The 15109-nt window shown below is 39.7% G+C and overlaps 1 protein-coding gene across 10 annotated transcripts in view; it reads right to left on the reverse strand.

Moving 5' to 3' along the window:
- Erc1 (ELKS/RAB6-interacting/CAST family member 1) overlaps positions 1-15109 on the reverse strand; it is a 332548-nt gene that overhangs the window by 228762 nt on the left and 88677 nt on the right. For all 10 annotated transcript variants that reach the window (XR_013050122.1, XR_013050121.1, XR_013050124.1 and 7 more), the window contains one exon: positions 6868-7035. Coding sequence is in view for 6 of the 10 variants with exons in the window: in XM_076567798.1 (XP_076423913.1) it covers positions 6868-7035 (168 nt within the window). In the remaining 4 variants the exon portion in view is untranslated. The remainder of the gene's footprint in view (positions 1-6867; positions 7036-15109) is intronic.

Genomic DNA, 15109 nt, shown 5'->3' on the forward strand with positions numbered 1-15109 from the left:
CTTCTCCATACCTGATTTATACTTTATTTTTATAGAAAAACTGATACCAGAGGAAAAATAAAACTAAATTCAACACTGCATGAGAAATACCAAATCTACATACCAATTATACACTGCCACAGATTTTTTTATATACTAAAAAAAGATTTACCAACACCTTTTATTCTGGTTTTTATCAGCATTGCACAGTTGTCAGGAGTCATCACGTTTCACTGAGTGGCTTATGAGTAGACATAAATCCACATAAGTCCAGTCAAGAGGAACTGAGTACTCTGCCTTAATCCCTGCCAAGAGAGGCTTCCTCTACCAAAGAAATCCCAAAGTACTTCCTGCAATCACCTGAACCACTTGAGCAACAGCTTTGACAATACCTCCATAAGCTTTTTTAAGCAGAATTAAATTTATGATGATGAAGCCCATCAATCAGAAAGGCCCTCCCTCCCCTTCATTTTCTGCAAATACCTTCCAGTATCGATGTTAGACGTAGTCTAGATGATTATAAACTTACAAAAACAGAAATACACTAATGCACAGTGAATTTTTCTTTCTTCAAGTAAGAGCCCTAATTTCTGTCATCCTACAGTTTGATAAAGTGTTCTAACAAAACACAACTAGAACCATAAAGAGCAGCTTTTATATTGCCTATTTATTTTGGCCTCTGGCCTTTATTTAACTAAGCATATTTCTATTTATTAGAAAATACAAGAACACAGGGCATAGTGGCACAAGCCTTTAGTCCCAGCACCAGGAAGGCAGAGGCAGGTGGATTTCTGAGTTCAAGGTCAGCCTGGTCTACAGAGTGAGTTCCAGGACAGCCAGGGCTATCTGTCTGGGGGGGTGGGGGGTGGGGAACAATGTAAGAATGAAGACTATTTATTGAATGATTTCTCCTAAATGACCAACAGGCAGCAGTATTCACTGTGCAAATACACTTGACAAATGGATAATTCAAGTCCTGTGTAAGACAAAATGAGACAAATAAAATTTTACCACACTCCTGAGAGGTTCATAATTACAAATGTGTAAGTGTCTGAAATTTTCTATTCATATTTTCAGATCAGAGTTAGCTTCAGGTAACTGCAACTACAAAAGAAAAATGGTGAGGGAAGGTACTACTATATGTAAGAAGTATATGGATGACCCTTACAAAAATACAACCCAAATAGATTTTAATTGCAAGAAAGGGAATTTCCTAATGGTCTTGTTCATGGTATAGAACACTACCTTCTAAGACCTTTCGCATAATGAACTGGATAAAAAGCAGCAAAAGTTGCTGAGACCAAAATCACTGCCTGTCAAGATCTATTAGGAAGCAATTACAGAAATAGTTGAAATTCTTTTTACATCGTGTTGGCATATGTTAAAATCTGCACAGCTGGGCAGAGACTCAGTAATTAAGAGTACTGGTTGCTCTTCTACAAGACCCAGGTTTGATTCCCAACACCCACATTGTGACTCACAACTGTCCATAACTCCAGGTCCAGGAAATACGATGCCCTCTTCCAGCACCTGCAGTCACCAGGTATGCATGTAGTACGCAGACATTTATACATACAAAACAATAGAAATACTTTTTGAAAACTTTGCACAGCTTAATGTACTGAAATTGCTAAAAGACCAAGCCTGAGAGAACAGCAACAGTATGACTGCATTTATGATCTCGGTGCCTATCCTGTGTGTGAACCAATGCTTTCAGCTTTCTAGTTACAATGGCTAAACAGATTAAACCATCTCAGATCTAATAAAAAAATGTTTTTTAATAATTAAATCAGCACACTAGGCTTAGTTTCCAACAGAAAAACTTCATCTATTATTTGTAACACTAACCAAGTCAGTGAAAGTCAAAGACAAAGCAAAAGGAGACTGGCCAAACTAAGTGTGTGCACTAGTGGATAGGCAACCATTACAGCTCATATTCTCAAGAACTAAGATACAGAGATGGGCTTATTATGTACTGTTGCATAAAGCAAGGTTATTAAAAATATGCCCAATATTTTTCCAATTTAAAAGCGAAGCTTAGGAGCTGGAGAGGTGCTTCAGAGGTTGAGAGCCCTTCCTGCCCTTGCAGAGGACCTGAGATCAGTTGCCATCATTCAGGTCAGGCAGCTCACAACCAAAAGGAACTCCAGCTCCAGAGGATCCTACACTGTCTTCTAAACAACACCAGCACCTGCATATATACACTCACATTCCAACATACAGAAAATACACACCATTTTTTTAAAAAATATCATATCTAAAAAAGAAGCTTATTTTTACACATTTTTCTTTTTGGGGGTGTGTTTTTTGTTGTTGTTTTTTTTTTTTTTTTTTTTTTTTTTTTTTTTTTTTTTTTTTTAGACAAGGTTTCTCTGTGTAGTTTTGGTGCCTGTCCTGTATCTTGCTCTGTAGCCCAGGCTGGCCTCGAACTCACAGAGATCTGCCTGGCTCTGCCTCCCAAGCGCTGGGATTAAAGGTGTGTGCCATTACCACCTGGCACATTTTTCTCTTTTTAGCTTTGCCACATTTTTCAAATATCCAGGATAGATATTCATAGTTTTATTGATAATGACGAAAGAAAAAAAATTAAGTGCTATGTTATCCAAGACACCTTAGGTAAGAGTCTCTTATCATATGCACTCAATAACACAGAAACTCTCTAGGGGGCCAGGAGATGGCTCACCAGGTAGAGGTGCTTACGCAGAGGCCTGGCAGCCTAAGTTTCATCTCCAAATACCTCAAGTGGCGAGAATGAACTAACTCCCTGAACTGTCCTCCAACCTCCACAGTAGTGCCATGGCACACCATTCATACACACAAATTATTAATTTCATAGAAACCTCTAAGGATTTCTACAAGGCATCCAAACAAACTTTTATTTAACCTAAGGCTTTCACAGGCTCATTCTTGAGACATAATAAACTTAGCTGTCAATTGGGGAGTTTTCTGTAAAACCAAAGAAAGGCTGGGCGACAACAAATAAAAGAAACCTTTGAGACTTAATTAATAATAAATCTGTAGGAAATAATCATAAGATACTTCACTTGTTTAAAATGTAAATTTCAGTTGATTTCACCAAGGCAAAATAAGCAAGCAAGGAAAAAAAAACAGAAGGGATCCCTGGTACATCTGTGCAAACCAACTCAAGATGCTGACATGCATCAAGCAAGCAGCTGTAAAGTTTTAAAACTGATTCTGAAGGTAGCTCAGATTCGAATATTTACCTTTTTTCAAGCTCACTGATTTATTATAGAGAAAAGAAATTTACTATAACACCAAGACTCCTTTAAGGAGAATTCTAGGAAGCAGGAGTCCAATGACAATCACACTGTGACCCCTGGCCATCTGAAATTGCCTCCTGTACTCTCTGAACACAGGGATATACTAATGTATACAGATATGGAGAGTACATAAGAACTGGAAGACTATGAGGGGCAACGCAGCCCAGAGGAACCGGGCCGGCTTAGTCAAGGGGCTAACAACCTGGCTACTACCAATGCCATCACTGTGTCAAAGTACCAAGTACTTCCCAGGACACCCTCCCAGAGAACTCAAATGCCAAAAACAGGATGACAATGGAAACCACTCCCTAGTGTCCTTGCTCATGGAACAATGTGTAAATTGATAAGCAGTGTGGATTAAGTATTACAAAGAAAATATCTCTGCAGGGCTGCCTAACTTCTTCGTAGTAAGTTACATTACAGTAGTACACTGCAGACAAGTTTCTTACATTCTTTACTGAGAATGCTCAAGGCTAAAAGAAAGAACACTGAATTCTACTTCTCTCCTGAATAATTTGAACAGAACAATAAAGATGGCTATAGTCACTCAAGTCAAATTCATGATGTGAGACTTGGTTATAATTTTCTCACAGGCCAGGTAATTTCAGAGTAAAACTCTAAAGGGAATTTTTTGAGTACTTAATATAAAGGGCTGTCAAGATAGCTCAGTGCATAAGGGTGACTGCCACTGCCCTTCAAAATTGGAGCTCAATCCTGGAAGCCACATGGTGGAAGGGAGAACCAATCTCAAAAGCAGTTTACAGAAAGGTGAAACAAAGGATGTCCTAAGAGGAGGTCAAGACACTCCATCCTCCAGGAAAGCTGGTTAAAACAGGAAGTAAACAAATCAAAAGAGCTTCAATCAGTCCCTGAAACTGAGCAGATCCCCAGGCCTCTCCCTCCCTAATAGTATAGAACAGTAGACTGCTGGGGAAAAACTGAGAAAAGCTGAGCTACTTACAAGAGGCTGAGACAAAGTAGCATGGAAGAAACTGATCAGCCCAAGAGCCCAGAAGAAATAAAGACCAGCATAGCTGCTGGAAGAAGCTCAGAACAACTGACTCCGAAGGAAAAGATGCCTGCAACTGCTGATCCGCCTGCAGGCTGTACAGTGTGTTCCAGGTTGCTAACTTTCGTGGACTGCCACTGTGCTGAGTGAGGTAGGCTTGTGCTGACGCACCTGTGTTTGCCTCATTTCTACTCCTGAAAGTAATGCCTCAGCTACATTCTTGCATGTAACCCCAGTAAAACTCACTGATTCACCAAGGTGGACTTTGGTCCTATCCAAACTCTGGTCTGTCATCAGTTCCCTAACTGAGGTGAGTAAACGTTTGTTTAAGTCTTCCCAGGAATAGTGTCACACAACAATGAAGACATAAACAGATTCTAAATTTCACACAAGGAAATAGAGAACCACAAATAGCTAGGCATCACTAAATTTAAAAAAGTATGGTGGAAATAATAGCTTATTAATATATACCACAAATAACAAAACTTGAAACAAAGCCACTGAATATAGACCAATAAAAGAAACATTCTAACACATAAGTTTTAAAATATGCCACAAAATTCATGTTATTAAAAAATTAACTGATTATACAGACATTCATACATACAGTCAAAAACCAAACATCTGAAAGTTACAACAAACTAAACATGTTCCGTTTTTAATTGGGAAACAAAACTGCTACAAATCACTAAAAAGTAAATAAACCTATGAACAGACACTTTGCAGAAATGAAAATTCAAAGACCTTAAATACCTAAAACTACATTCCATCGTGTTTACGAGAAAAGAAATACAGCCATAATGCCCAACTATCTCCTCGTTACCAGGTTGGCAGAAGTAAAAAGGCTGATAAAAACCCACTCTAGATAAGCCTTTAGGGGTCACACCTTCATACATTGGTGGTAGGAAACAGCTGATACTTGGGAAGGTTACCAAAATTATAAATGCCTATCATGCCAGGTGGTGGCACACGCCTTTAATCCCAGCACTCAGGAGGCAGAGCCAGGCAGATCTCTGTGAGTTCGAGGCCAGCCTGGTCTACAAAGCAAGATCCAGGACAGGCACCAAAACTATACGGAGAAACCCGGTCTCGAAAAACCAAAAAAGAAATGCCTATCATTTCACCAAGGTATTCTACTTCAAGGAGTTGATCCTAGAAAAGTAATTTATACAAATATAAGCTAACTATAAATAATTTTTTGTAACATTATTTTATATAAAGCAGAAAATGTAGCCATGCCACCCAGAATAAACTTTGCTAGCATAACTGTAAAACATCAATACAATAATAACGCCTTTGGAACACCTATCCTTGGGTGGAGCTTGGAAACATTAACTTTTAAAAAAGGAAAAGTAATAGGAATGGTAAGATTTGTGTCAAAACGCATGCACACATGTACACAAATACATATACTTTTGCCTGTATATATATTATGCAGGTGTCAAGAATACCTCAAAAATGTAAACAGAATAAGAATATATATTTGCTTCTCTATGTGCAAGCTATCTCTGAAGCACAGAGGAAGTGAGCAGTGTGGGTAGAAAGATATAAAAATCACCAGATTGTTGTTGTTGTTGTTGTTGTTGTTGTTTGAGACAGGGTTTCTCTGTTTAACAGACTGTCCTGGAACTCACTCTGTAGAGCAAGCTGGCCTCCAACTCACAGAGATCCACCTGCCTCTGCCTCCCAAGTGCTGGGATTAAAGGCATATGCCACCACTGCCTGGCAAAAGTCACCAGATTTTTAAAACAACAAATTAGCATGCACTAACAGAACAGTCAACTGATATTTAGAGTGTTCAAAGCTTTACAATTGAAAAAATAAATGAGAACAAATGAACATAAAGTAAAAACACAGGATATGATCCTCTTCCGAAAAAAGGCTAAATCTTTGCCAAATTCAGCAAAGAAGGTTCTTCCTTGGTGACTGTTAGCAAGTTAACAGTAAACTAGGAAAATGTTAAACACTGCAAATCTATCATTTCAACAGAAATGAACCACAAATGACATGTCTATAGCTATTACCTCAAGGACAGCTTTTATATAAGTTAAAAACTAGAAAAAAATATTAGTAGTTTTAATTTTATTCCAAAATAAGCCCATTTCCAATAATGATTGTGGTCAAAGAGGTGAGCCAGGCTTCCACTACTGCATGTTTCTACCTCATGAGGAGTGCTGCAATCGAGGGACAAAGTAAAGCAACTCAGCTTGCAGGTCTGTCCTGTACATTATATGCTTAATACAGCAGGAAGCTGTACTCTTCAAAACTGTCACCTAAGCAATGAAATGGATGATCCACGTGCTACTAATAGATTTCTATTCCAATGAAAGATAGTAGGTTAGCTGGCCAAATACTGTGTCAATTTCTAAGATACTTCTGAGAAACAGGATGAGAAATCCTACTGAAAGACAGTAATACTGCTGAGCTCACGAAAGGCTGACTTGTAGAGCAGCTTTAGCAATCTACCTCCTACAACAATGATTCCAAGTCCTCTGCAAAATGTAAACAGAAGGAGAGCAGTTCTAATGGTCAGGTGGCAGAGTGCTCAGAATAAGATTGTCACAAGTGGCCACTGTGCTCAGAACATCTGTGCTTTACCTTCTTCTGAAGAACATTGACCTTCCGTTCCTTCACGTCCAACATGTCCTTGAGGTCGTGTATCTCTCCAGCTTGTGTACCCTTCTCCTCAGCCATATCTTGAATTTGTTTGGTTTTTTTATTCAGCATAGTCTCCTTTTCTTCCAAACGCAATCGAAGAGCATCCACCTAAGAATAGAAGATATACAAACAATGAACAGAACAGAAAGGAGAGGAATGGTGTTGTGGAATAATCTTTTTGTATACTGTGAAGATCTGTCACTTGGACTGGTTTAATAAAAAGATGAATGACCAATGGCTAGGCAGGATTTGGGGGGCAGAGAAGACGCTGGGAAGAAGAAGGACAGAGATGCGGAGAGTCACCAGCCAAAGATGGAGGAATCAGGAAAGCAGCATGGGCAGTAGAGAATAAAGGTAATAAAGCCACGAGACAGAAAGTAAATGAACAGAAATGGGTTAAGATATAAGAGCTAGTTAGAAACAAGCCTAAGCTATCAGCCAACCTTTCATAATTACATATAAGTCTCTATGTCAGTATTTGGGAGCTGGCTAGTGGGACAGAGAAAAACTAGCTACAGAATAGAAATCCTTGGAATAGAGCTGCCCATATTTTAAAGACAATAAAACTGGGATTCAGAGGAGTTAAATTATTTTAAAAACTGCAATAAGTGAAATGATTAGAACTTACACATTCCAAATTTACTGTATTCAAAAATATCAAATAAAAATCACAGAGGCAGTTCACAGGAGTCAGCAGCCTTCCTCCAAAGAGTGTATTAGTCAGAAAGACTGTTGAAAGAACCAACATTTGACTTGGTCTTTAAATGACAAATAGACCCTTACTAGACCTGAAACAGAAAGCAGAAGTAGTCTAGGAAGGGAAAGAGAGTATTTTGAAACATAAACATCCAACACAGCATCTTTAGTAAACTCATTTGAGATAGCTGAGCATAAGGCAAAAAGAAGAAGGGCATGAGTTAAGCCTAAAATGACATATAGAAAGGCCCCAACTACCAAATACAGTATTTAATTTTATCCTGTTTGCAAACAAAAGTCAATAGAAGACTTGTAAAGAGGAGGAAATGATGGCCAGTATTTCTGTTCCAGAAATTATAATACTCTGGTCACTGGGAACACAAAGACAATTGTTACTCCCCTCCTTTTGCAGAAGTTGGAACCTAATGGAGAAGACAGGAATATTGGGGAGCACCTAAGTATTTTACAGAAAACACTAGAACTGAAGCATAGTGTTTTCTAAAAGTACAGAATAGGGACTGGAGAGATGGCCCAGTGGGTAATGACCAAGCATGCCAAGCTCAGCTCAATCCCAGAACACACAAGTCATCCTCTTACCTCCAATGCGTACACTAAATACGCAAGTTTAGGAAAAAGAATAACTCAGTTTGAAAGTCTGTGACTGGATGCTAGAGAAGCTTGGACAACTTACGAAGGATGAGCAGATGCTAGCTGGTGAGGAAGATAACGAGAGAACCTTTCAGAGTGGAGGTACCATAAATACCAATGATCAGAGATGTTAACATCCCAAGAAGCTACACAGAGAATAGTTAGGCTACAGGTAGGGGGTCACAGGAAAGGAGGCTAATGACAGGTCCACATCAGGGTCAGGTCCAGAAGCTTGAATTTCATTGCCCATAAAAAGGAAAAATGAGAGAGAATAGCCAAAGATAAGCTTTCACCTTTCTGATGAAGAAGACTGGTGAGTTTAGCCTATGGAAGGAAGCAGAACCTTATTTCTTAAAAGTCTCTCTGAAAGTAACTGACATACATGATAATGTTCTAAAAATACCCAACAAGCTAGAAATCCCGAACACCTCAGTCTTCAGTTCTTACAGTTGCAAAAATTAAGTACCACAAACTGGGCAGCTTCAGACAGAATCTATTTTCCCCACACAGGTCTGGGGACTAAGAAAAGTCTAAAAGTAAGGTATGTGTAGGACTAAGCCTCCCACTGAGTGAGGGCTGGAGCTCTGTCTTGGCCTCTCCCCACGTTCTGATGACTCCTGGAAAATCTTGGCCTTGAATACATCTGCAAAGGCCTGTGGTGTTTGAAAGAAAATGGGCCCCATTTGTTTAGATACTTGCTCCCCAGTTGGTGATCTGTTGGGGAAGGATTAAGAGCTCTGGCATTGTTAGAGGAGGTGTGTCATAGGGTGGGTTTGAGATTTCAGAAGACTTGCACCATTCCCAGTGTGCTGACCCTCTGAAGACCAAGAGGCCAGTACTAGGAATAGAGCCCCACTGCTCCATTCTCAGAACTCTGTGATCACAGGACTTCTCAGTAGTCCTCAAAGTTACAAAAGGCCCTAAGGGGCTCTGAGAGGTTAGACCTGTCAATATTAACTACACTCTACATTGAAACTTAAATAGCTCTAGGACTGAGGGTATAGCTCAATTGGTAGTGTGCTGCCCTGGCTCACAGGAAGCACTGGGAATTCAGTGCTTACACTGAATTATATTATTGATATAATTGATATAATGATGACAGTATCACATTATTATATAGCAATTTCCTCCAGGTTAAAACATTCCCTCCTAGAGAAAGGCTCTTTAAGACTAGGGAAATTCTAAAAAGGAGGATCCTAAGACTCAAGAAGTACATTTATGTCTAGGAAAACTGAAACTTACATAATTCACAAGGCCCCTCCCCAAGATTATAGAAGCACCACCTTACACCTGTCAGGATGGCTATGATCAAAAACACTAATAACAGTCAAGGTTGGAGAGAATATGGGGCAAAGGGAATGCTCCTCCACTGTTGGTGGGAATGCTAACTACTGTGGAAATCAGTATGGTGGTTTCTCAGAAAATTGGGAATCGATCTACCTCAAGACCCAGCTATACCACTCTTGGGCATATACACAAAGAATGCTCAATCATACCACAAAGATAATGCTCAACTATGTTCATAGCAGCACTGTTTGTAATAGCCAGAACCTGGAAACAATCTAGATGCCCGTCAACTGAAGAATGGATTAAGAAAATGTGGTACATATACACAATGGAGTACTACTCAGCAGAGAAAAACAATGACAGCATGAAATTTGCAGGCAAATGGATGGAACTAGAAAATATCATCCTGGGTGAGTAACCCAGACCCAGAAGGGTAAACATGGCATGTACTCAATCATAATTGGATTCTAGATATAAAGCAAAGAACAATCAAACCGCAACCCACAGAACCAGGGAGGCTATATAGCAGGGGGGAACCTAGGATGACTGTGGCTTACAGTGAGTTTTGGTTTTGCTCAACTACTGGGCAATCCTCAATGAAACATTTGACAATTGGGATGGGAATTTGTACTGTACCAAGCTGATAATAGAAAAATAAATTTTAAAAAGTGAAAAGAAAAAAAAAAAAAAGAAAAGAAAAGAATCTAGCTCAGAAAGGCCTTGACCTCCTCTGCTTCCCAAGTGCTGGGAAAAGCACATGCCCCATCCTGCCCTGCTCCATTAGATGGATTCTATTAATACACTATTAAAAAATATTTTTAATACAAACAATGAAATGGTTTGGAAGCAAAAAAAAAAAGATTATAGAAGCAAGGGGAGCTTCTTAGAAGAAACTAGTGGAGCTACCTAAAGGAGCGTCTGTAACCTACCAAGCTGATGGTAAGTCATACAGAGGGCTCTAGGCTTCAGGATTTTGTGAGCTGGGGTAGGCTTTTCAATGATACAACTGCCTTGGGTCCTTCCTGCTCCTGTAAGTACATCCAGTAAACTAAATGTTTCACCAAGTTAGACCTCAGTAGAATTGTTACCTTGGTCTGTTGTCAGTTTCCATCTGGGATGAAGAAACATTTGTGTCCCATCTTCCCAATAGATGTCTCACATAACACACATAAGACAGATATGGTAGCATGAAAGGGGACTGGTCGTTTTAAGATGAGCTGACCCTTGCTCCAGGGGTTATACCCTCCATCCCAAGGGAGTTACATGTTGAAACCATTAGAACTTGCTGGCAAGGACAAGACCAATCAGAGAGAAAGAAGGGAAGTTATGAAGGGAAATGAGCCCAGGAGCTCATAAAAAGTCTAACCCAGAGACCCTGGGCAGACTCTCATGTCGGGGGTCCCTCCCATCCCCTGATGGAAGCTGTATCTAATCTAATCAAGTCCATCATTTTTTATCTTGTTCTGCCCCTTCTCTGTGGCTGGTGCCTCTCCATTTGAGCTTTTTTGTGACATTCTCTATCTCTGTCATTTTCACAAGGCCACACCTCCCAACAGTGCCACTCCCTATGAGCCTGTGAGGGCCATTTTCATTCAAACCACCATCAACTTCTTTCTCACTCCCCAACATAAATGCTGCAGGGCAGAGGAGAACAGAAAGTAATATCAATGACAACAAAATAATCTGAGCCACTTTGTATGGGCTCCTTAAAGAATAGTTTGAAGTTCCTTAGAGAGTTAAACATGCATCTATAGTTACAGTTACTGCATGATCCACAAATTCACTGAGTGAATAACAGTATTATCCACAAAAAGACTTGCACACAGTGTTCATGGAAGGTTCACTTGTGACAGCCAAGAACTAGGACAACTCAAGTGCCAACAGTGGGAACAGTCTATTTAAACTGTGGGGAAGTCTTTGGTCTCTCAAGTTCTTTCAAGTTTTAATTTTAGGAAAATGAAAGGCTGTCCATTTCTAAGTTGGGGATGATAACACAGCAGGAAAATATCCTCATCATTTCTCAGTGTTAATCATTCCAATGGCCCAATGTCTCATGGGATAGCATTTGTGAGGCTCCCCATATGCTGCTTCTTTGCCCAGCACATGTAGATACATACGGTATACTTCCACATTGAATCAGTTTAATGCTTGGGAATGTGACAATGCTGACAAGTTATAAATACCTGCATGTCACTGTGAGTGAGGGATTGCCAAGTTCAAGACCCACAGGAACTGGTGAGTGGAAAAGAATGATAACTCATTATAAACACATAAACCTCTGATGTAAGAGTGACTGGAAACTAGTACAGAAACTATCAAAGTCTCTGCCCTAATTACTAAACTAACTTTTTTTTTACTAAATATTCAACTCACGTCGTGTGTGTGTGTGTGTTTGTGTGTGTGTGTGTGTGTGTGTGTGTGTGTGTGTGTACACGTGCACATATGCACTCACAGTTTTTTTTATGCCATACAGAATTTAAACGTGCTGGTCACGTGATTTAAGATAAAAACCACCACAAAAACCACTTTGGTACAGCTGTATTGATTTGCTCTGAATTCTGCACCAACCTTATTGGTCTAGAATGACCTGTATGTGTAGTGTAATTTTATATGAGGTCCATATTTTGCAAACCACATAAAATCCTGTAGGAAAATCCCTCAGGACACACAGTCATCAACCTAACACCACTCCTAGCAGGGGGATAAGGCCTTGTTTATCTCTATGAACTGAGCACAAGAAACATCTATCTCGTTTGCCAAGAACAAAGTCTGTGGTAAATTGGGTAGGCCAACCTACTAAAACCACAAGGTTTTGCTCTACCAATGGAAACAGAAAAATATCTACCTTTCTGCCATCTTCAAAATTCTGATCACCAAACTATTAAGCATCCTTGCTTTCTCTTACAAAGCAAATGCACACTTGTACAATAAACAGAGTAGGAAAACCTGCTTGGTCCCTTCCATGTCTCTCTTGGTGTTGTCAATAAGAATCTTCCTAACTCTGAATGAACCTTTTCAACATTCTCTACACAGTGCAAAAAATTCCATCTAGAAAAACTAACTCAGCCCACAGGCTCTATCAATCGCCATAGTGATAGTTTCTAAATCTTTATTTCTAGCCCCAACTAGTTCTAAACCCCTGAGATTCAAAGAATATTCCTATTTAAGCCAGTGTTTCCATTAATAATTTTAGACTTTTTTTCTTCATTTAGGGCCTTTCAAAAAAAATATTCAAACATGAATAATGTGGATAACTATCAATGTATGTTAAATCTGACTGGAAGTTTCTTTCATGTTATTTCTTGCATTTTCCCTGTAATTTGCAGAGTTCCATGAGAGAGACAGAAATCAACAGAACCGAGATGTAGAGTGTTTGATCTGAAATTACATCATCTTGTCCAGTAAGATATCTCTGAGGGCAAAGGAGATGTGTCACCAAGCCTAATGGCCTGACTTGGATCCCCAGCTGGAGAAAACCAATTCTTGCAAATTGTTCTCTAATCTCCACACATGGGATGTGGTGTGTGTCTGTGTGCATGTACAAACACAAACATACATGTATACACACAAGATAGGTAGGTGGATGGATGGATGAATGTATGGACTGCTGTGGGATGGTCTGTATGTCAAATTGCTCTGATTGGTCAATAAATAAAACACTGATTGGCCAGTGGCCAGGCAGAAAGTATAGGAGGGACTAATAGAGAGAACAGAGAGAACAGGAAGGTGGAGGGAGAGACTGCTAGCCGCCCGCCATGACAAGCAGCATGTGAAGATGCCGGTAAGCCATGAGCCACGTGGCAAGGTATAGATTTATGGAAATGGATTAATTTAAGCTATAAGAACAGTTAGCAAGAAGCCTGCCACGGCCATACAGTTTGTAAGCAATATAAGTCTCTGTGTTTACTTGGTTGGGTCTGAGTGGCTGTGGGACTGGCGGGTAACAGAGATTTGTCCTGACTGTGGGCCAGGAAGGAAAACTCTAGCTACAATGGACAGATAGAGAGATAGATGTAGGGGGCTAGGAAGATGGCTCAGTGGTTAGGAACATGCTGCACTATCATGTATACAAAAGTCTGAATCCTAGCACTCATGAAACACAGATATAGAAATAAGTAAAGGTTCAAAAAACAAGTTAAACTTCAAATTTTAGAGTCTCTGGGTATAACTCAATGATACTGCATGTTTAGCATGGACAAGGTCCTGGGTTAAATCCAGGGCACCGGATAGAAAAATACAAATAATAACAACAACAAATTTTTTGCAGGAATGTCACTCAAATATCCTTTGGTCCAATTCCGTAGAGTGGTAGTTTGAATAAAAAATGTACCCCCTAGGCTCATGTATTTGAACTTGGTCCACAATTTGTGATGCTATTTGGGAAGGTTATGGAACCTTTAGAACGTTGAAAGGAAGAAGTATGCCACAAAGGGCAGGCTTTGTCTATATTTTGCCAGGCTGCTGAAATTCTGATGGAGGACACATTCAAAACTAAGATACTAATTAATCTTGAGGAAATTTGCTGGCTGCTTTTAGCCAAGTTTACAGTGAGAATTGGGACCAAAACGCAGAGCAGAAAATGTGAAAAATGTACAGTTGGACCAGAAAAGGAACACATTTAAGGTGGCAATGAGTTATTTGCTAAAGAGATCAACACCATTAAAAAGAAGCCAAGTGATGTGCACCAGAACAATAGAAAAGGTACCTTCAAGGCATTTCAGGACCTGCCAGCACCACACCTATCAAAGGCTTCAAAGTGCAAAACTGAAAATGCTTTTGAAGATCTTTTCAAATGTAGTGCATCAGGGGTGCTTTACTTACACGGAGCTACCTAAGGAAGTGTTTAACTAGCTGGGTACTTGAAGAACACTGAAGCCATGACCCAGTGGAACTCCTACTGGTTAGTCGGTGACAGGATCCATCATTAGCTACATCGTACTTGTTTTGCAGCCATGCAGGATAAAACAGTCAAGGATGATGCTCCCACCAAAATTTTATGGAAAAAAAAGTCTGAAAAGTCAGGAAATGTATGGCAGGGGGTGGTTCTCTTCTCTTAGGGAGCCATGACAGAGTATTATAGAAACTTTGAAAGTAAATTTAGCTGCAATGGAGATGTCAAGACACTGGAGAAGTCAGGAATGCGGAATACCTGTTGAGTAAAGTTACATGCACAAAGTGGAGCCAGACCACGAAAGAGGCCATGGAGGAGGGGGGTTATAGTCTGAAGGCCGACCTGGGCTCAAAACATATCACCACATGCTCCAGATGTTAGGCATGGAGATACAGGATTTAATGTCTGTCTCCCTAGCTTTTAGTCTTATTTTAGTTATATCCCTCCTTTCTATGTTCCCATTCCTCCGTTTTGAAATGGGAATGCTTATTATGGGCCATTGAACAGTGGAAATATATAACTTTATTTGTTTGGTTTTTGTTTGTTTTACATGGACCAATTTCCATTTATTGGACTTGAGTTCTCCGTCAGTATATGAAAAAAATTTAGCCTTAACTGAATTTATCACGGATGGATATTAGGCAAGCTGTCAAATTCAGG

Source organism: Peromyscus maniculatus, chromosome 3, assembly GCF_049852395.1.
Source record: "Peromyscus maniculatus bairdii isolate BWxNUB_F1_BW_parent chromosome 3, HU_Pman_BW_mat_3.1, whole genome shotgun sequence".
In the NCBI taxonomy this organism is placed as follows: domain Eukaryota; kingdom Metazoa; phylum Chordata; class Mammalia; order Rodentia; family Cricetidae; genus Peromyscus; species Peromyscus maniculatus.